This window comes from Delphinapterus leucas, chromosome 18 (assembly GCF_059928025.1).
Source record: "Delphinapterus leucas isolate spDelLeu-1000000601 "Yukka" chromosome 18, BTC_Dleu_Yukka2, whole genome shotgun sequence".
In the NCBI taxonomy this organism is placed as follows: domain Eukaryota; kingdom Metazoa; phylum Chordata; class Mammalia; order Artiodactyla; family Monodontidae; genus Delphinapterus; species Delphinapterus leucas.
In genome coordinates, this window is record NC_143146.1 from 78,200,707 (window position 1) to 78,221,897 (window position 21,191).

Below are 21,191 nucleotides of genomic sequence, written 5' to 3' on the forward strand. Positions count from 1 at the left end.
CGTTGAAAAACAAAGGCTGAGCCCTGTTTTCGATTTTTGCCTTTTTTCACGACTCCCGTAACTGCCACAAGTCTAGGGACCAGCACCTTCTTAGCAAAGAGCTAACTAGCACTGCAGAGCAGCGAACAGCCCAGCTGCTGCCACCCCGGGAGCGCGCCCTACAGGGTGCGCACTCTGCACGCACCTTGACCGGCTTGCTGCCTGTGTGGCTACGGAAACCTCTCGGATCTGGGCTGGGGAAGCCTTGCAGTCTGGTACCCTCAGCACCAGGTGCACCTGACGCTCTCCCAACTACGTACCACTAGCATTTGTGCAGGAAAGAGGTGTGCCTCTGAAAGACTTCATTGCCGACTTGGGAACGTTATCAGTCTTCATAATTTCAGCCAGTCTGATGGGCGAAAGACGACATCTTTGTTGTGTCACTTTTCATTCTCTTCTCTAAAGTGAGTTGAGTGCCTTTTCAAATGTTTATCGGTAACTTGTGAAATTGCTCTGGCTCTGACATTCCTCTTTTCGCTCCTGACCGGGGAAGACAGAGGAAGGGCTGCGTGCGTCACCCGAGTCTCAGTGTCACGCGTTTCCGCTCGACAGCTGCCTAATCGTCTTGACCTGGATGACTGGTGTGCCCCCGTTTGTGCTGTGTGGACAGTGTTGTCACGGGACATGTGATGCCCTTTCCTCCGGTCTGTTTCCAAAAAGAGCCAGGGGTGGCGCGGTGACGTTTCCTTCTCCTGGAGCAGAAACCATCTAGGCCTTCGGTAGGAGGAAACACAGCCTGGCTGCGGCGGGCTTCACAGCCTTCCAGTTTGACCCTCCCCCCTTCCCCCAGCTTTTCTGCCTGCTGTCCCAAGGCTCCTGGGCCTCGGCCTCATCTGCGGAGAAAGGCGGGGTCTTCCCAGAAACGAACTACCAGTGTGAACTCAGCACTAACCGTCCTCAGCTTAAGGCCTTGAGCTGGTGTGGACGGAAGTGGTGCTAATGTCTTCACACGGGAAGGGGATTCTAGTGATAATTTTGCGGGGTCCTTTAGCGGTCACGCCTTGTGCTGGTCTGGAGGTGTCCTCTCCCCGTGCACCGACTTTAGGGGCGCCGTTGGGAAATAGCCAAAACAAAGTGAGTTACTGGAGTCCGAAGTGGCTGCTCTGCCACCGGGCGTCCAGTCCACGTGGTCCTCCCGGCAGCTCCTCCCGTGCGCGCCCCGGGGCGAGGGGAGGTGGATGCTCCGCGCGCCCGCGATGGGCCAGACGGCCCCCCTCACCCGACGCTGTGCTAAGCGCCCCGCCTGCCGGGCCCCGAGCCCTGCGCGCCCGCGGGGCGTGGAGAGGTGGAGGCTCCGCCCGCGCCCCACCCACGGGCCAGGCTCCCGGGCCCTGTCGCGGCTCTGGGGCGGGCGGAGCCAGTGTCCGGGTGGCGCGCGCTGCAGCTGTGGGCTTGGGCACCGCGCGGGCTATGGCGTCCCCAGCGTCCTCGGCGCCCGGCGGGGTGGCAGTAGTCGGCAGGTAGGGCTCGAGCCCGCACGGCCGGGAGGGTGGCGGCGGGGCGCGGGCGCTGTCGCCCGGGGTGCTGGCGGCGCGGCTGCGGTGGCCCCGGCGCCTTCCCGGGACCCGGCCGGCCCGGGCGCGGGCGGGGGCGCACTACGGGGCGCGGCTCCGTTTCGCCCGCGCCGCGGCCCGGCTGCGGAGCGGTGCGGGTGCGGGCGGAGTTCGGTGATGCGGCCCCAGCGGGGACAGTGACGCTTGGCGCTGCGAGTGGACGCAGAGGTGTCGGGCCGCGGGTCCGCACAAGGGTGTTCTCTCACGTTCTAGCCCCAGGGATGGGCGCTCGGAGGGGCGGAGGGGCCCGGGTCTGGGTCAGCCTCCGGCCCGAGGCTGTCACCCGGCGAACCCGCTTGGGGGCGGGGGGCGCGGCCCGCGCGATCCGACTCCGCGCCTCCTGCGTGGCGAGGGCCCCCTATCCCGAGGGCATGCGGGTTCGCCGGGAGTTGTGTGTCAGGTTAGCAGCTTAAGTTCCATCCACGGTTTTCTGGTTTGTGTTCCATCCCTCTTGTAAAACAACTGCTGTTCTCATTTTTTTTAAACAGGCGTCTGTGTGCACCTTTCCGTTGGTAAGCTAACATAGCAGTCTACCCGCTTGTCGGTAGTTGCAGTTGGTCGTTAGGCGCACCTACTGGGTGGCTCAGTGTCCGGTTACAACGCCGAGGTGCTGGCCTGCCTGACCCCCGTCACAGCCCTGTCCTGAGAACAAGTCCCTGTCCGGGTGTTTCCTTAGAGCCCTCTGAGGATGGAGACAGGACGCTGTGTCAGATTCCTTTGCATGGAGAAGTGGAGTTACCTGTGCCTCTGTCCTTTCCAGGCACGTGGGCATGTGGCTGCCTCCTGAAGGGATATAAAATATAGAAAAAAGTGTACTTTGTCCCGGGCGTGGTGACTATGCTTGCCTTGCACCTTTTGTCCAGGGTCAAGTGTGTATCAACCACGGCCTGGGACTGGTGCCCTGCCGGCACCCAACAATGTTGAGCGAAGTCTGGAGTTGACTGTACAGGTGACCCTTGGACCACTAGCGGGTCAGCGGCGCCCACCGTCCATTCCCACCAGAAAAGTCAGTTTAATTGACAGTCGGCTCATCTTGGGCTGTACCCAGCCCCAGATCCTGCTTCCCATAGGATTTACCATGTAAGAAAGCCTGCATGTAAGTGGCTCCGCGGTGTCCAGACCCTGTCGTTCTGGGGTCAACTGCGCCCTTCTCCGGCTCTGGATCTTGCGGGAAGGAGATACGAAGGGGAGTCAGTTTACTTCTGATTCCTTGAGGGAGGCTGACAAAAGAATTAGACAAGGGCTGGCGAACTTCATTCACCACATGAATTAGGAGCCGGTCCTGTCTCCCCCGCATTTTTTTTTTCTTGGCTGCGTTGGGTCTTTGTTGCTGCGCGCAGGCTTTCTCCAGTTGCGGCAAGCGGGGGCTACTCTTCGTTGCGGTGCGCGGGCTTCTCACTGCGGTGGCTTCTCTTGCTGCAGAGCTCGGGCTCTAGGTACACGGGCTCAGTAGTTATGGCACACGGGCTCTAGAGCGCAGGCCCAGTAGTTGTGGCGCACGAGCTTCATTGCTCTGTGGCATGTGGGATCATCCCGGGCCAGGGCTCGAACCCGTGTCCCCTCCATTGGCAGGCAGATTCCTAACCACTGCGCCACCAGGGAAGTCCCTCCCCCACACCTTTAGCACCTCCGAAAGCAGTCATCTCTGCTTCTGCAGTAGCCCTGCTTTCCTTCCCTTCTTCCTCCCTCCTTCCTGTCCCCTCCTCTCCCCTCTGGTCCCTTTCTCTCTCCCATCTACCCTCCTGTACCCCTTGTCTCTCTCTCTCTCTCTTTCTCTCTCTCTCAACCCCATAGGTCATTCAAGGGGCATCCATTCAAAAGATGGGCCTGTGGAGTGTGAATTAATTGGCTAAAACCTGGTTCACTTTCATTCTTGGATTGCAACAGACCAAAATATACATATTTCAAAGTTTAGGGAACATACTGGGCCATTGTTTTTCCATTTTATCTTAATAATTACCAGACTCCCTCTTAAAAGTGCACGCTAGGAATAAAACCCCTATTTAGTTCTTTTCCATTGATCTTTTCGTAAAGGGCACTTAGCTTTCCTGAGAGCATGCAGGGTGAGCCCCTTCAAAGCAGTGGGCCTGAGAGAGTAAGAGTGTGTTTTTGAAGAATTAAGAAAGGAGAGAAAACCCCCTTGGGTCCAGGGCTGTGCGAACATTAAAGGGGGAAAATCTGGAAACGGCAGCTTTACAAAATGGCGGTAGAGATGGGTCTCCCCGAAGCCATCCTAGCGGTGTTGCCAGATCTTAGAGACCACGGTGTTTCTGAGCCGAAATATGACTTCAGAGCTCCGACGTACACTGCATTGTGTTCACTGAGGTTTTAGGCCTTGAGCTTTGAAGGTAGGATCTGTCTAGGAAGGCCAGCGTGGTCGTGGTCGTGTGTTCCTGGTGTGACCAGCCAAGGTCCTTGGACTCTTTAATCAGCAGAAATTGATAAGGTGCCAGAGGAGAAACTCAGGCAAGGCTTTACTGGGACTCGTGCTGAGGGGGTGTGGGGTGGTGGTGACCTTTTTCCTTACATAGGGTGAGGGTGTGGGCAGATCCACGGGTCCGCCAGAGGGGCGGCCCACGTGGTCTGCCCACCCCCCTGGTGGTGCTGTGTGCAGTGATCATGCACAGGACCTTGCTTTTGCCCCTAGCACCTCAGATGAGGCCATTGGGTCTCTGGTCTTTTTGTATCTTGTTAATAATTTGTCCCCACTGCTCATGCGCGCAGTTATTTTTAGGTCCCTATAGTGTCTTTGTATCTGTAGCTCGAGGAGAGGTGTGTACGCAGGTGTAAGCACTGCGGCAAAGGGTCCCGGGTCCCAGGTCCCAGCCTGTCTCACTGGGGCCCCATGTGCCCTCTTGCTGTCCCCTTTTTCTGGGCACACTCCTCTAGGACTGAGCTCAGGGACCAAGTCCTCCAGGAAAAGTTCTGCTTCTGGGACCCTCTCCTTAGGGTAGAAACTGTCATCACCAATTGTATGTCCCTCATGCCTGGTCCTAGTAGATAGATGTTTGAGCTATTGTAACAGAGATGTGTAGCGGGAAGGCTTGCTAGGATGTTGTCCTATATCAGGCTATGCATCCCCTGAACTTGTTTTCATTTATTTTATTCCAGAATTTTACTTTGAGGTGACTACGTACATTCTTTATAAGAAATTTTGTGAGGCATACATTTTTTCCTGCTACTTCTGCATTAAAGCACAAGACACACAGACATATACACAGACGCACAGAGCAAACCCTAGGACGCTCCTGTCGTCAGCTCAACACTAAACATGCTTTTCCTAGAAATATTTAATAGCTCTTATTGGCAAATATTCCATAGCCAACTGAGATCAAGACGGTTTTACTTCAACTTTTGCCCAGTAAATAAGTAACTGTAGAATGGAAAAGTACTTTAAAAAGTGTCTAGAGTGGACTTATTCAAAGCTAAGTGCCATTAATGATAAAATTAGAATTGAACCAATTTTGTTACTTCACTTTTCTCCCTGGCTGCTTTGCTGCCGTGTAACAGAATAAGTTACCTTTGAATAAGCAGCCTTTGAAATACCAATTCAGATCTATGAATTTAGAAGCTTTAAGGCGCGGTCCCCAACCTTTTTGGCACCAGGGACCGGTTTCGTGGAAGACAGTTTTTCCACGAACCAGGGGCGCGGGGGGAAATGGTTCAGGCGGTAACGGGAGCGATGGGGGACGGCAGATGAAGCGTCCCTCGCTCACCCCCCACACACGTCCTGCTGTGTGGCCTGGTTCCTAAGAGGCCGAGGACCAGTACTGGTCAGCGGCCCGGGGGTCGGGGACCCCTGCTTTCAGGCATTAGTCATAACGGTAAGGACCCGTTCTATTCCCCAGGCTTGTAGGGGTTCAGGAAAAGTTAGCAAGATGTCACTGGCTCTAAGGCCAGGGAGCTAATTGTATTTGGGCCCCAAGTAAGGTAGTGCTGGGGACCAGAAAGCCGTGGGAAAGCGGTGAGCCAGATGCTGCACCTCCCTCTAGGGTCTGGCTGTGACTCCCTGCTGCACCTGTGCCCGCCCTCCTGCCCCCGCCTGCCCACCCCCACCGCTGTGTCCCCAGCATTATCATCTTTCAGCCCCAGTAAGTACCTGATGCTCACGTTCAGTTTCCATAGTTTAGGCCCAGCTTTAAGGAGATGGGGGCTCAGTCCTCTTCAAGCACAGGGTGCTGGTGTCTGCTTCGTGGTGTCATCGGTGACTGACAGCTGGGGGAGGGGTCCCCCAGGAGTGGGCCTTCTGCTCTCGACCCCTCCTCTAGGGGAATATAGGCCATACAGACCTTGAAACCCACGACAATAAAAGTAAACTGACTTTGCCTTTAATGCCTATTGTATGGAATACAACTCATCTCTCCCCAACTTTTTGAAATTTTATTTTATTTTTTAAATTTTTTATTTATTTATTTTATTATTATTTTTTTTTGCGGTACGCGGGCCTCTCCCGTTGCGGAGCACAGGCTCCAGACGCGCAGGCGCAGCGGCCATGGCTCACGGGCCCAGCCGCTCCGCAGCATGTGGGATCTTCCCGGACCGGGACACGAACCCGTGTCCCCTGCATCGGCAGGCGGACGGACTCTCAACCACTGCGCCACCAGGGAAGCCCTCTCCCCAGCTTTTTATTATGAAAATTCTCAAACACAGAAGAGTTGAAATATAGAAAAAAGAATACCCACATACCCACCTCTGTATTCAACAATGGTTAAAAAAATTTGCTCTATTTGCCTTTTCGGTATATGATTTATTTAACCAATTCTGAATATTAGAAGGTTAGTTTTTACTTTTTTGCCAGTACAAATTCTACCTTGAGTAACTATTTTTGTGCATTGCTTATATTAACCTAAGATAAACTCTGGAAGTAAAAGCCCTGGGAGCTGGGGAGGGGGGTCCCCACCTCCTCACCAGCACTGGGTGTGATCAGCCTCTGCCACCTGGTCGGGATTTTATCTGCTGTCGTTGAACTAAGGCAGTAAAGTATGTTTCCCAGTTAGTTTGTTCACGTACTTTATTCAGGTTCCCCCCTTTTGTTTGGCATGTTCATCTTTTACTTTTGAGTTTGTAGAACTTTTTGTGTATTTATCTATTACAAATATTATTTCCTTTTGGACATTTGTCTTATGTTGATTCTTTTAGCCATAAACAAAGTTATGAAGCTCAGTTAGTTTACCTGGCAGCCAGTATTCAAACAGGAGCATCATGGAGGCCTAGAGTGTTGTGAAACATCTTTGATGGGAAGGTTGGAAGCAGTAGCATGAGGTCTGTCTCCCAGTGCATTTGTCGACCACAAGGAACCACAGCCTCTGGGAGATTGACATGTGACTGACTTCTGTGTGAGCCCAGCCTGGGAGCATAGTTGGGGATGAACTAGGTGACCCAATGCCAAACTGAATACAAGGATAAATGATTGAATTATAGTTCTAGACATCGTTTAAGTTGCTGCTGCCCCTTAGACCAAGAATGCAAGCCACAAACGCAAGCCACGTGCATAATTAAATTTTCTAGTAGTTACATTAAGAAAGTAAAAAGAAACAGGTGAAATTAATTGTAATATATTTTATTTAACGTAATATTTCCAAAGTGTTATTGTTTCAATGAATAATTGATATAAAGATTATTGATGAAATAGTTTACGTCCTTTTTTGGGGCAGTCTTCAAAATCCAGTATGTTTTTACACTTGCAGTGCATCCCACTTCAGACCAGCCAGTTGTTGGTGGGTCAACTGGGGTGACCAGCATGAATGGTACTGGCCTTTACCTGCGCCTTGCAGCTTGGAGAGAGAGAGAGGGGAGAGAGAGAGAGAGAGAGAGAGAGAGAGAGAGAGAGAGAGAGAGTGTGTGTGTGTGTGTGTGTGTGTGTGTGTGTGTGTGAGGACGAGGATGTCTTCATGCAGGACTATCTCGTTCAGACTCTGGCTTGGGCCCTGCAGGGTTTCTTTTTTCCTCCTATGCTCTAGAGCAGCTCTGCAAAGATGGAAATTTTCTCTTCACCCCTGCTGTCCAAGGTGGTGGCCATGATCACATGTGCCATCGAGTACTTTGAAACAGGTCTCTACTGTGGATGGACTGAATTTTCAAATTTAATTCTTGTTAATTTAAATAGTTGCGTGTGGCTGGGGTCCACCTTATTGGACAGTGCGGGTCTAGGGCACTGAGGGTTTAACAGAAAATTTGTATGTACATAACATGTAAATTTACATTATTTCATAGTGCAGAAGAATCTGGAGTACAACCTGCTGTGTAATGGTGCTCCCTGCTCCAAAGTTGCATAGAGATGGTTTTCGTTGTTTGCACTCAGCATTTGGGACCAGTGGCTTCACGGAGATACCTTGAGACTAGACAGTGGCCCCTCTCCGGGCTGCCTGGTTGGATTAGGGGCTGAGCGCCTGGGACCGTGGAAGGATTTTGGTCAAGAGGAGGCCTGCTATGCGCCTCCCCTCAACCACTCTGAGGCTGGGAATGTTTCTGAACCTGAACTGTAGATTAGCTGAGTTGGGGGGAGGCGGGCTGGGGGGCCGGAATGGGGAGAGTCCTCCTTGGAGCCCGTCTCCGGGCTGCTGCCCTGGCCCCCCTTCCCCGGAGCTGCTCACACAGTCACCATGGTGAAGCCTGTGGGCCGTCTGTTCCCTTTACTGGGAAACGAATGATGCGCTTTGCTACGGTTCCCCGAATGCTGGGGAGACAGACTCGGGGTCAGAGACAGAGGGCTTCACTGATCACAGCAGGCCAACAGCTGAGCACCCCCTTTGCACTGGCTCCCCTTTCCTCCCAAGTCCCACGGGGCGACGTCAGGGGGTCCAGGTAGATCCCTGCAGATTCAGTGAGGGTGCTTCAGGGGAGGGACACTGAGCCCGCTTTCTTCATTGGAGATGATATTAGAAACCAAGGTTTGGGCGCTATGCATTCATTTCTTTTCTTTAAATTAAAAAATATATTTACTTATTTGGGTGCACCGGCTCTTAGTGGTGGCATGTGGGATCTTAAGTTTCAGCGTGCGGACTTCTTGCGGCCTGCATGTGGGATCCAGTTCCCTGACCAGGAATCGAACCCGGGCCCCCTATATTGGGAGCACGGAGCCTTACCCACTGGACCACCAGGGAAGTCCCGAGATGTGAACAGTTTTTATGTTGCCTCAAGTGCTGGTGGTGGTAGCAGAAATTATTTATTGGAGGAGGAGAAGGAAAATGCTGTCTCTGTTCTTCAGATTCAGTTACTTGTCTGACAGTGGTCACTTGGGGGTCCCCAGGGGGGCCTTTCTCCTGGGCTCCCTGCCCCCTCCCTGCTGGAGTTTTGGTCTCTGCCATGCTCCCCGCGGGGTCTGGACGGGCACTGGAGTGAGGACTCAGGAGCTCTTGCATGGAAGCAACAGTTTAAGTAGATACCGCTGTTAGAATGTGTAGTTTTAAGATATCAAAGATTTTAGGAATGGGATGCCGTGTAATTTGAAACTTTCCTCCTGGGCCGGGAATGGAAATGCTCCATTTTCAAGCTAACGGGTGGCCTCTCAATTTCTCTCCCTGCAGTGGCCTCATCGGGCGAAGCTGGGCAATGCTGTTCGCCAGTGCAGGCTTCAAGGTGAAACTGTACGACATTGAGCAACGGCAGGTAACATACGCCCTGGACAGCATCAGGTGAGCCCACTGCACCTGCGGAGGAATCCAGCAGCCTGTGGCCTCAGGTGGTCTTGTTTTCCGTGTCCTCAAGGCTGTAAGTCCTGTGATTTCACACCCCCTCGCTGTCGCAGCCTTGGAGCGGGTGAAGGCCAGGCTGATGGAGAATGGGATTCACACCAAAGCAGGGGCTCAGATTATGAGGACAGGACTTAGGGCGGTGAAGACGTGTGAGGGGCGTGGAGGAACTGAGTGTAGACCCTCAGCTTCCAGCCCGAGTGAGTCAGGGAACTGCTGTCCTGTGTCACACGCCCTGGAGCTGTGTGGACTCTGTGCTTCAGAGAAAACTTAGGTCTGTGAATGGTCAGGAACCCACTCAAAGACATAATAGGACACAGAGTCCAGCCGTGGTTTATCTGACATGCCAAGGACAGGCATCTCCAGCATTTGTCTATACTGTTCGTTTTATAGAGCTTCTGCAAGTGTTACTTTCCATGTTAAATATGTACAAAAGAACAGGTCACTTATACTAGTTTATGAAGACTGGAATAAAACAAACATTCATGAACTTGAGGTCTAGAGCAGTATTATCAAAACCCTGTGTCCACCTTTGGAATCTGACCTCCATCTTCCTTTATTTTGTATCTACCATTACCTTGCCTAAAAAGAAGTTGTATCATATATTTGTTTCCCTAAACAATATATGGTTTAGTTTTGCTTGTTTTTGTGCTTTATAAAAATATTTTTGTGAGATTCACCCATGTCGTTGCTTATAACTGTAGTACATCTGTGTCCATTGCTATATAATATTCTACTGTGTGACTTTGCTGTTATTTATTTATATTTTATCCTGATGAACGTTATAGCTGTTTCTAGTTGGGGGCTAATGTAAACAATGCTGCATTATTATCCTTTCATATGTCTCCGGGTGCTTAAGTGCAAGAGTGTCCACAGGGTACATACCTAAGTGTGAGATTGCTGGGTCTGTTTTCCTTCTGGGATTCTGATTATATGTATATCGAACCAACTCATTCTAGCCTTCAGATCTTTTAAAGTCTCTTTCAACTTTCCATCTCCCTCTCTCTTTGCAGGACATTCTGGGTACATTCTTTAGATCTTTCTTCCAGTTTACTGATTCTAGTTTTAGCTGTGTCTAATCTGTTATTTAAACCATCCACTGAGTTTATTTCAGTAATTAAATTTCCATTTTAAAAGTTCTATTAGCTTCTTTTCCAAATATACCTGCTCATTTTTAATAGTTTCTCATTGTTTGCTGATTGTTTGTGGTTCCATTTTTCAAACCTTTGAGCGTTTAATACATGATTGCTTTATATTATATATCTGATAATTCCAGTACCTGGGGTTGTCTTAGATCAGGTTCCTCAGAATCAGAACCTGAGACAAAGATTCCTGGGCCAGTGATTTATTAAGAAAGTGCTTCTGGGAGAAACCAGTGAGGGACTGGGGTCGGGATAAGGAAGACAAAGGTAAGATTTTGGGAGGAGATCCAGCCTCAGCGAGTTTGCATTGGAGTCCTGGAGCATAAAGTGCTCTGCAGAGCTTTCATCCCTGGAGGCTAGGGAGCTGCTTTCACACTCCTGCCTGGGTGTGACTCCCAGGCTTCTGGGTCCAGGGTGGTGCCCTGAGGGAGGGGGCAACGAAGAATTCACAATCTGGGGGGATGGGCTGGTAAAGGGAATTCGGGGAGATCTGGGGGGATCCTCCATGCCTCCACTGCAGAAACCATTAGGGAGTTTGAGGTAAAAACATTTCTTTCCTGACTTATTCCCACTTTCATTCATTCAAAAACCCTGACTGAGCACCTCCTGTGTGCTGGGCATGGAGGCTGAAGATTAAGTGGTAAACACAATAGACTAAGACCCCAAACCTCGAGGGGAGGGGAGCGGAGGGGGGCGGACAGTCCAAAAGGAGTCACTGGCATGCTTGGTGTCTCAGCATCAGCTCTGGCAAACCAGGCAACTGGCCAAATCCGGACTGCGGTGTGTTTGGTGTATCCTGTGAGCTAGGATTGAATTTAACACTTTTAAGGATTATAAAATAAAAAAGAAGAAAAGTATGTAACAGAGACCTCATGTGGCCACAAAGCCTGAAATATCCCTATGTGGCCCTTTACACAAGAATTGCTCGACCCACGTGTTTAATAGTTGAGATTCCGGTTTCCACTCCTGACGTGTGGGTTTTCCCGGACCAAGCAGTTCTCCGACCCCAGTTGCCCGTCCTACGACTCAGCTCAGTTCTGAGATGCCATCAGGCTCCGCAGGTGAGGGACTCGGTCCCGCGAGCCCCTCAATCCAGACGCCAATTAAGCCCAGTTGTCACCTGTGCTCCCGCCCTGTGGATCAGAGGTTCCCACAGCCCCTTCCTTGGCTTTGCTAACCGTGGCTAGAGCGGCTCACGGGTCCGGGAGACTAGCTACTCACTAGATTTCTGGTTTATTACCTACGGTGTTAGGGCTACAAATCAACAGCCAGATGAAGAGAGGCACAGGGGACACGTGGAGGGGCGGGGAGTGTTCCTGCCCTCTGGGTGCCCTCCCCCGAATCTCCACCTCTTCAACCTGGAGGCTCTCTGAACCCCGCCTTTGGGTTTTATGGAGGCTTCATCATTCAGGCACTGTTGGTTAAACCCATTAAACCATTGCCCGCTGGTGACTGAACTTACTCTCCACCCCCAGCTCGGGGGCAAGGCTGTAATTACTGGGATGGTGCTGCCGGCAGCAGCCCCGATCCTGAGGTGCTTTCAAAAGTCACCTCATTAACATAACAAAAGACACATTTGTTGCTCTCTTCACAGGAAATTCCAAGAGTTTTTAGGAGTTCTGTGCCAGCTCTGTGAAGACCAGCTACATCTTTCTTATTGTAAGTCACGATATCACAGTAGTAGTAGGTGCTAAGAAGAAAAACGAAGTTTGCGGCGGTTTATCACGGTAGGGGTGGGAAAGTGTCCCCTTCTTCCCTTCTAGGTTCTTTGGCTGGTCTGAAAATTAAATTGATATAAGGCAGATTAACAGGAGAAAACCAGATGTAATTATGTACAAAGGGGAGCCCCCTAAAGCCATTAGGACTCACAAGGCTTAGCGGGGCAGCTGAGGCTTCTATAAACCTTGCCTGGGCGGGACGTCAGGATACAGAGGAGGGAAGGCCTTTCCCAGGAAGGAGAGGAGACCTTGGGATAACAAAGGCTGCCCTACTGTGCAGGGGTTTCTCAGGTAAAACTGTCTCTTCTGACCCAGGCCCCCTTTCCAATGTAAATTTAGGCAGTTGAGGGGGAAGGAAAGAGCCTTTCCTGAATCTGCCGGGTTTTGATTGCGTTTATTTATCTCCAAACAATCCTTGTGCCAAGGTGGCATATTTTGGGGTGAAAGAACCTGTTCCCCTTCGTTGCCTTGTGGGTTTGGTGACCTCTGAGCTCGAGTGAGTTTGGCTGTAGTCTGTGGAAAGCCTGGGCCTGCACTGGACCTAGTGTGGTGTACTGCAAACTCCCCACTGGGGGTCAGGGGACTGAGTAGGGTCTGACTTTGTCTCCTTCACTCCTGACCTTGGGTCTCAGACACAGCCCCCTCGTGCATGTACCCTTAGGGCAACTCTGCCTTTTGCTGGTTTCAATTCTTTTATTTTTTTAGTTGATAAATATTTTTTTTAATGAAACAGCTCCTTTTTAATTCCTACATTTTCTCTTTTTATTTTATTTATTTATTTGGTTGTACCGGGTCTTAGTTGTGGCAGGCGGGCTCCTTAGTTGCAGCTCCAGGGGTCCTTAGTTGCAGCTTGCCATCTCCTTAGTTGTGGCATACAAACTCTTAGCTGTGGCATGCATGTGGGATCTAATTCCCTGACCAGGGATCGAACCCAGGCCCCCTGCATGGGGAGTGCGGAGTCTTATCCACTGCGCCACCAGGGAAGTCCCTCTCTTTTTAAAACAGATCTTATTATTTAGAGCAGTTTTAGGTTCACAGCAAAACAGGAGAGGTATAGAGCTTTCCTGTGTTCCCCCCAGCCCCAAACACATGCACAGCGCCCCCACCGTCAACATCCCTCACCGGATGGTCCATTTGTTACAACTGCAGTGACACATCAGCATCACCCGAGGACCGTAGTTAATATCACAGTTCACTCTGAGTGTTGTGTAGTAAGCCCCCTACATACGAGCCTTCAAGTTGCAAACGTGTGTTCGCATGTCCAATCACGTAAGCTAGTTCCCCTGTCTGGCGTACACTGTCACGTGTGTGCATCCTCTACAAGTGGACAGCCACTGTGCTTTTGTGTACCTTACTGTACAGTACTGTCTAGAGTACAGTAGTATAGTATCTTCATTTCAAGCCCAGGATGTCCGGAAGCAAGCGTAAACGCAGCGGTATATATAGCTGATTGTGTTAGTTGGGTACCTAGGCTAACTTTGTTGGACTTAGGAACAAACTGGACTTACGAACGTGCTCTTGGAAGGGAACTCGTTTGTATGTAAGGGACTTACTGTACATTCTGTGGGTTCAGACATATGGACATGTATCCACCATTATAGCATCATAAGGAAAAGTTACTGCCCTAAAGATTTCCTGTGTTATCAAATGAAACTTCATGTGCCTGATGCACCGTGAGGCCCCAAAAACCAAAATGTCGGAGTATGGAGCAGAGAAAGGTTTACTGCAGGGCCAAGCAAGGAGAACCGGCGGCTTGTGCTCAAAAGACCCGAACTCCCCAGTGGTTTCTAGGGAAAAGTCTGTAATAGGCAAAATTTGGGGTGAGCGCTTCAGGGTGTGGGACTTCCTTCTGATTGATTGGTGGTGAGGTAAGAGGGCGGAGCTCCAGGAATCTTCTGCTCAGCCTGAAGTTACCATCCTCCACCTGGGTTCTGCGGGAGAGCTCAGACAGGTATTGCGATGTGTATTCCTTGAGGTGGAACCAGGACCTGCCCCAAGGCTGCGCTATTTCCTGACCGCTCCTCCCTGGTCTCTGCATCCCCTCCCTTCCCTGATCAGCAACTGTTTGAAGCTGCCCTTTGGAACTCAGGGAAGGTCTATGAGGCTGAACCCTTTTTCCTGCCAACAAGAAAAGGCGACACAAAAAGACTTTTGTACCCAGGAGGGCCCCGCAGGGTCCTGCTCCGTTTCACCTGTGCTCCCTCCTCCCAAGCCCTTGTCAGCCACTGAGCTTTATACTGTATCGTTTGGAATCACACAGTCTGTAGCCTGGTCACGTGGACTTCTTTCATTTAATAATATGCACTTAAGTTTTCCCCATGTCTTTTCATAACTCATTCCTTTTAGCACCGAATAATACTCCATTGTTGGGACACACCGCAGTTTATTTATCCATTTACTTACCGGAGGACATCTTGGGCGCTCCCACATTTTGACAGTTATGAACCAAGCTCCTATAAACGAACATCCACGCAGGTTTTTGTATGGACATGTTTTCAACTCCTAAGGGTAAATACCAAGGAGTACAATTGCTGGTTCATATGGTAAGAGTATTTTTTTTAAATAGATTTCCCTTTTTTTAAAAAAAATAAATTTATTTACTTGCTTATTTATTTTTGGCCGCATCGGGTCTTTGTTGCTGCACGCAGGCTTTCTCTAGTTACAGTGAGCGGGGGCCACTCTTTGTTGCGGTGCGCGGGTTTCTCATTGCTGTGGCTTCTCTTGTTGTGGAGCACAGGCTCTAAGCACAAAGGTGAAGTAGTTGTGGCGCTCGGGCTTAGTTGCTCCGTGGCATGTGGGATCTTCCCAGACCAGGGCTTGAACCCATGTCCCCTACATAGGCAGGTGGATTCTTAACCACTGCACCACCAGGGAAGCCCTAGAGTGTTTTTAAAAGACATCAAAGGAACAAGGCAGTGCAAAGAACTTAGTATTTAATTTAGTGGAGGATGAAAAAATATTGATAGTTAATCTAAGAAAGAAGTGGAAAATTTTATTTGAGCCAACCTGAGGATTATAACCCAGGAAACAGTCTTTCAGAAAGTCTGAGGATTCTTCCTCCTGTTAGAGGTCAAAGCACAGTTGTGTAAGTTTTTGGGATGAAGATGAACGGTTATATGTCAAATATGTATATTTGTTACTGAACTCACTGCTCAAAAGCCAGTACTGGAGAGACCACTGTTGGTTGGAAAGGAAAGGTTGCTTTATTCAGGAGGCCGACAACCTGGGGAGAAGGTGGGGTCATGTTCCAAAAAAAAAAAAATCCAAAGATTCTCTTCAACCATGAAATTAAAAGGAGAATCATTGGGGGAGGGGGTCAGAGTCTTCCTCATCTCCCACTGTGTGCAGACTTTCTTCTGATTGGCTGGTGGTGAGTAAAGGGCGGAGCTCCAGGAATCTTGAGCTCAGCCTGAAGTTGCCATCCTCCACTGGGTTGGGGCCTTAGTTCCGGTAGAAGAGCTCAAGGTATTGTGATGTATATTCCTTGAGGGGGAACCAGGACCCTGCCCTGGTTTCTCTGCCCTGGGCAGAAAAAAGTTTTATGTTTAAATTTTCCTTGAAATTTACAAATAATATTTATAAATTTATAGATTAAATTTATAAATAAGTTCATAAATTAAATTTGTAAATAAATTCATAAATAAAATTCCTTGAAATACGAATTTTATTTCATCAAGGTGATGTAGGGAGCAATAGGAATTTATTGTGAGTGTAACAACCATTAAGGGGAATACAGTGTAAAGAACTTTGAGGAATTTATGGCATTCCTAAGTAGGTAAAATTACACTGACTTTGATAAATTTATCTTTTGTTCCCACATTAGTGGTTTGTCTGAGTCGGGGCACAGGGAGTCCCTATGGGGATGGTAGTGACAGTCGTGCTGGGCCTCACATGCTGGGCTTTTACTTGGCTTTCTGGCAAGCGTGTTGCTGGAGGCAGTTTGGAGCTGAGTTTAGCTCAACAGCAGGCCCAGGGTTGGAGGGAAGCCCAGCCTGGAGAGGCGACCCTGAGCCAGCCCGGTGCGGGCTGCAGACCAGCTCGGAAAGGCCAGACGGTAGAGCTTTAGGCCTTTCAGTTCCTCCTTGTGGAGCTGAAGCTGCCAGTTTGTGTGCAAACAAGGGGCAGGCCTGCGTCCCAGCAAACTTAGTGTGTTAGCACTAGCTTTGGAGTCCATAAAATTGTCACACATCACAAAGTATTGTTTGTTTGTTTTTTTCAACCATTTAAAAATGTAAAAATCGGGCTTCCCTGGTGGCGCAGTGGTTGAGAGTCCGCCTGCCGATGCAGGGGACACGGGCTCGTGCCCCGGTCCGGGAAGATCCCACATGCCGCGGAGCCTGCGCGTCTGGAGCCTGTGCTCCGCAATGGGAGAGGCCACGACAGTGAGAGGCCCGCGTACTGCAAAAAACAAAACAAAACAAAAATGTAAAAATCATCATTCTCTTTCAGGCCTTATGGGAACTGGACTGTAGTTTACTGACCTCTATACTTCTCAGTTCTGTTATCGTTTCATCTTTTATTTTGTAGACCTAGTTCCAATGCAGCTGTAACCAAGAGCAAACTCTTATGATTCCTAATAGAAAAGTTCTTTGTCCTACTTCTTGGGGTATTTGTATTAATAGGCCTTATTTTTTAGGTGTATCATTAAAGATCTTGGCCACTTTTAAAGTCCTTTCAGGCATCAAGGAGAACGTGGGGAAATTATAAGTAGGGTTTTCTTGTTCCTTTTTTTTTAGGCCAGATTAAAGGCTTTCCTATTTTCCTACTAGTTTGCTTAATTAAGATCTAATACTTTAAACTATTATTGGTGGCCAATTAGATTGGCCTGTAAGATTTTTCAACCAAACCAAACAAAACAAAAAACACCAAACCAAAACAATTACTATTAGCATCCTTGTTCTAGAACAAGCAAGTGTACTGAATTCTTATGTGTCTTAAGACTTGAGTACACACAAATCTTTCCTCATACGGTGGCTTTGTTTTTATAACCCACATATGTGTAAGTCGAGTTCACTTTAATATGCAGGACTGGTTGTACTTCTGACAGGAAGTGGGATTTCGGGATATCTTGTGACTGCCTCTGCTCAGATTGTTGCTGGCAAAAGCCTCCAGGAGAATTGGGTTTGAGTGCTGTCTGGTCACCCTCCTAGGTGGGGCACCACTCAGTTTTAGGTATTGTGACTAATGTAAGGCCACCTGCTCCCCTTTCTTAAATCAGGGGATTTTCAAATGTGCCATTCCTGCACCGGAGACCAAGTTCAGAGCCTCGAATCCAAACCTTACTTTTGGGAATATTTTGGTCAGGAAGATGAGTTCTGAGTGTCACAATCTTTTCAGCCAGGAAAGAATTGTCACTGCTTCTTTCAGTAAGAAAACCATCAGCCTGGAGGCCGAAATGACTGTCGACTCACGTCGACAGCAACACTGGGTGTTGGCTGTGGTCCTGAGAGGTTCAGGACCCCAAGATGAAGTATCCCTGGCCATGTCTTAGGCACGAGGCTTAAGGAGAGCCAACTTTATCCTTTTGTCAAGAAGCATAAACAGTGTATCTTCCCGATTGGGTTAAATTGACTGGTGGGTCATTGTTGTGCTCAAGGAGCATCCTTATTATTATTATTTTTTAATACTTATTTATTTAGGCTGCATCGGGTCTTAGTTGCGGTATGTGGGATCTAGTTCCCTGACCGGGGATCGAACCAGGCCCCCTGCATTGGGAGCGCAGAGTTTTACCCACTGGACCACCCCAGGGAAGTCCCAATGAACATCCTTTTGTGGCCCCTGTTCTGTGGTCCTTGTCACACAGGTGAGGATGGAGCTGTGCCTTCCTCTCGGCGCCCCTCGGTGTTTGATCTCCAAACACCAGCCAGGATGGGCACAGAAATAAAGCGATTCTTGTCCCCAGAGCCTAGAACATATTGAGCACTAGCTCAATAGTTGTTTTAACTGAGTCATAGGAACGTTTTCTAGAGTCTGTGGCTGTGTTTTTCACAGACTTTTCTGCCGTCTGTCCCGCCCTTGCGGTTTGCCTCACTTACCATATTCAGTTCTTCTGAACATCCTGTAGTGGAAAATAAAATGTTGAAACTCTTTTTTTTTTTGGCAGTACGCGGGCCTCTCACTGCTGTGGCCTCTCCCGTCGCGGAGCACAGGCTCCGGACGCGCAGGCTCAGCGGCCATGGCTCACGGACCCAGCCGCTCCGCGGCATGTGGGATCCTCCCAGACCGGGGCACGAACCCGCGTCCCCTGCATCGGCAGGCGGACTCAACCACTGTGCCACCAGGGAAGCCCCAAGTGGCTCCTATTTTTAATAAAAAGTTTGGTATTTTCCCACTTCAGAGACACTGAAAATGATAAAAATGAGATGAATGAATGAAAAGAAAGTGTCCACACAGCATTCCACCGCAGGGGCCGAGGGCACTGTGGCATGTCGTCCCGACGTAACTGGGGCCTTTGTGGAGCATCAGCTTGATGCAGTTGAGCATCCCCGGGCCCTGGGACACGTCTGGCCTGGCCCCTCGTTTCCCAGCTGGCCCCTGCCCTGTGCCTCTGTGATTTAGGATTTTTGTTGGCGGAGGCCAAGTAGACTTGCGTTCATGAGCTTGGTCCTGCCTGGCTCTGCCCTCCCGCTGCATCCTCTCCATTTCCAGCTGCCTCGGTGCCTCAGACCTCAGGGAAGAGGGGGGAAGTAGAAAAACCTGCCCCAAATCCCCTTGGCACTTCATAACAGGCTGACAGTGACGCTCCTCGTGGAGTTGGCCGCAGACAGGAAGCAGGCAGCGAGGACGGGGCTACAGGCGGGGTACAGAGCACAGGACACGAGGAATCCTCTGAAACAGCTCAGTGCCTAGGTTGTTATATTTTAAACAATTTTATTAAGGAAATGCATGCATAAAGACAACTATTAACTAGAGTTTATAACCCAAACCCACAGTCTCCTGTCCCCTGTCCCTACACCAGGGCTTAGGATCTGACCTGGGAACACATTCTGCTGTTTGGGAAATACTTGTGTTTTATTTCTTTGATAAGTTCTTATCTTTTTAAATTAATAAATGTCTGTTTAAAATAAAATCTCAAAACCAGAAATATACAAAAAGATCACCCATTTTGGACCCTATACTGTTAATTGTTAACATCTTTTCTCCTAACTTTGCTCAAGTTAGGAGCCTTGAGTCCTGGTGCTGGGCTGACCTCTAGAGGTCAGGCTGGGGCACTGCAGCCTCTTAGCGGGCGTTCTTGGCCTCCGAGTAGTGAGTGTGTATGAGGCTGAGAAGCCAGCTGAGAGTCGTACCTTTTCCAGGTATTTATGTTCGTCCCCTGCAAAGCTCGAGGCAGAAGTTCTTCCAAAACACTCAATGAAGAATATTGGAACTAGTGTAACTAGATTTTTTGGTTTGTTTTAGCTGATATACCACAGCTCTTCCAAATCATTTATATGATAAAACTCTCACAGATTCTGTCTCCTTTTAAAAAATTGAAGCCTGAGTCCCCTGCATGGTGATGGCCTGCGAGGGCTTCTTCGCGAAGCCGTCCCAGAAGCAGGAGAGGCTGCGTCCGCCTGATGCGTCGTGGACTTGTTCTCTTTGCCTGAAGCTTCTTTTTGGTAAAATAATAAAGAAACCTGTATTTCAGCACATCTTTCCGTTTTTTCACAGTAACAGTAGCAAGAAAGTTTCTCTTCCTCAATTTGTAGCTAAAGCAAAATACAAAATGCACAGCTTTAAGAAAAAAACAGAACAAGGGAGCTGGCCGACCCACGTGGGCCCTGGTGCCTCAGGAGTACCGGCCTCCCCGGGACAGGACAGGACAGGGCAGAACAGGACAAGGCAGGACAGGACAGGACAGGAGAGGACAGGACAGGACAAGGCAGGACAGGTCAGGACAGGACAGGACAGGACAAAGCAGGACAGGACAGGAGAGGACAGGACAGGGCAGGACAGGACAAGGCAGGACAGGGCAGGACAGGACAGGACAGGACAAGGCAGGACAGGACAGGATGAGCAGGGCTGCCCATGGGTTACCTCGGCTCAGGGATGCCCTGCAGACACCGGCCCAGGGCCATCCCTCCTGTCCAGGCCTCACTCACATGATGCCCGGCCTTCCTGTGGTCTCCTGTTCCCGCAGCGCCTGGTGCGGTGACCTGAGACCCAGACCCTCCAGGTAACTGGCCACGCTCAAGCCATCGCCCCAACCCAGGGCCTCCCCGACCCCTGGCTGACACCCCGCGCCCAGGAGCGCCAACCCGACTTGTTCCCTCCAAAGGACTCCGACGGCTTAGCGATAAAACCTGTGGCGTGAAAGTGGCTGAGTCACTGGGAGAGAAATCCAGAGAATGTTCTGGAAAGCCTGTGCACGTTTGTGCGTGTGCTTACCTTGTGTATTTAACGTGTCGTGAGTTACAGCCACGCAGCCCTGGTCCGCATTGCGAGGCGCCTCCTTGTGCCCTTCTCCCCAGGGGCCCACTGAGGCTGAACAACCACTGGTTTCTGGTTTTACCCACCATGGGCCTTGTTTCACCCTTTAAAGATTTTTTTAAAAAAAGTTTAATTTTAAAATACATTTAACATAAGATTTATTGTCTTAATAATTTTTTGGTCCAGTTCAGTGATATTAAGCGCATTCACACTGTTGCACAGCCATCTGTCTCCATCACTCTTGTCATCGTCATCTTGCAAAACGGAGACTCTGTCCCCATTAGACAGCAACCTGCTCCAGCCCCTGGCAGCCCCCACTCTCTCTCTGTCTCTGTGAAGTTGGTTATTCTAGGGACCTCGTACAAGTGGAATCGTACAATACTTGTCCTTTTGTGGCTGGCTTGTTTCACTGAGCATAATGTCCTCAAGGTTCATCCATGGTGTTGTAACCGGAAGTGGGGTCCGGCCACTCGCCACTCAAAAGCCAATAAAGAGGCCAGGCTGGTGGAAAGGAAGGTTTGCTTTATTTTGCAGGCCGGCAGCCGGGGTGGGGGGCGGAGGGAGACGGATGCCTGTCCAAAGGCTGACTCCCCCCGCTGACAACCAGGGGGCAAGAGCTTTTACAGACAGCTTTTA

The 21,191-nt window shown here is 49.9% G+C and overlaps 1 protein-coding gene across 5 annotated transcripts in view; it reads left to right on the forward strand.

Moving 5' to 3' along the window:
• Positions 1 to 672: 672 nt before the first annotated feature.
• CRYL1 (crystallin lambda 1) overlaps positions 673 to 21,191 on the forward strand; it is a 73,579-nt gene continuing 53,060 nt past the window's right edge. The window contains exons 1-2 of one of the 5 annotated variants that reach the window (XM_022574458.3): positions 673 to 758; positions 9,119 to 9,226. In XM_022574458.3, the coding sequence (XP_022430166.1) occupies positions 9,144 to 9,226 (83 nt within the window). In that variant the 5' untranslated portion in view covers positions 673 to 758; positions 9,119 to 9,143. Of the gene's footprint in view, positions 759 to 1,368; positions 1,500 to 9,118; positions 9,227 to 12,019; positions 12,085 to 21,191 lie in introns of those variants that run through there. The other 4 variants (XR_016388753.1, XM_022574456.3, XM_022574455.3 and 1 more) reach the window with 4 other exon arrangements.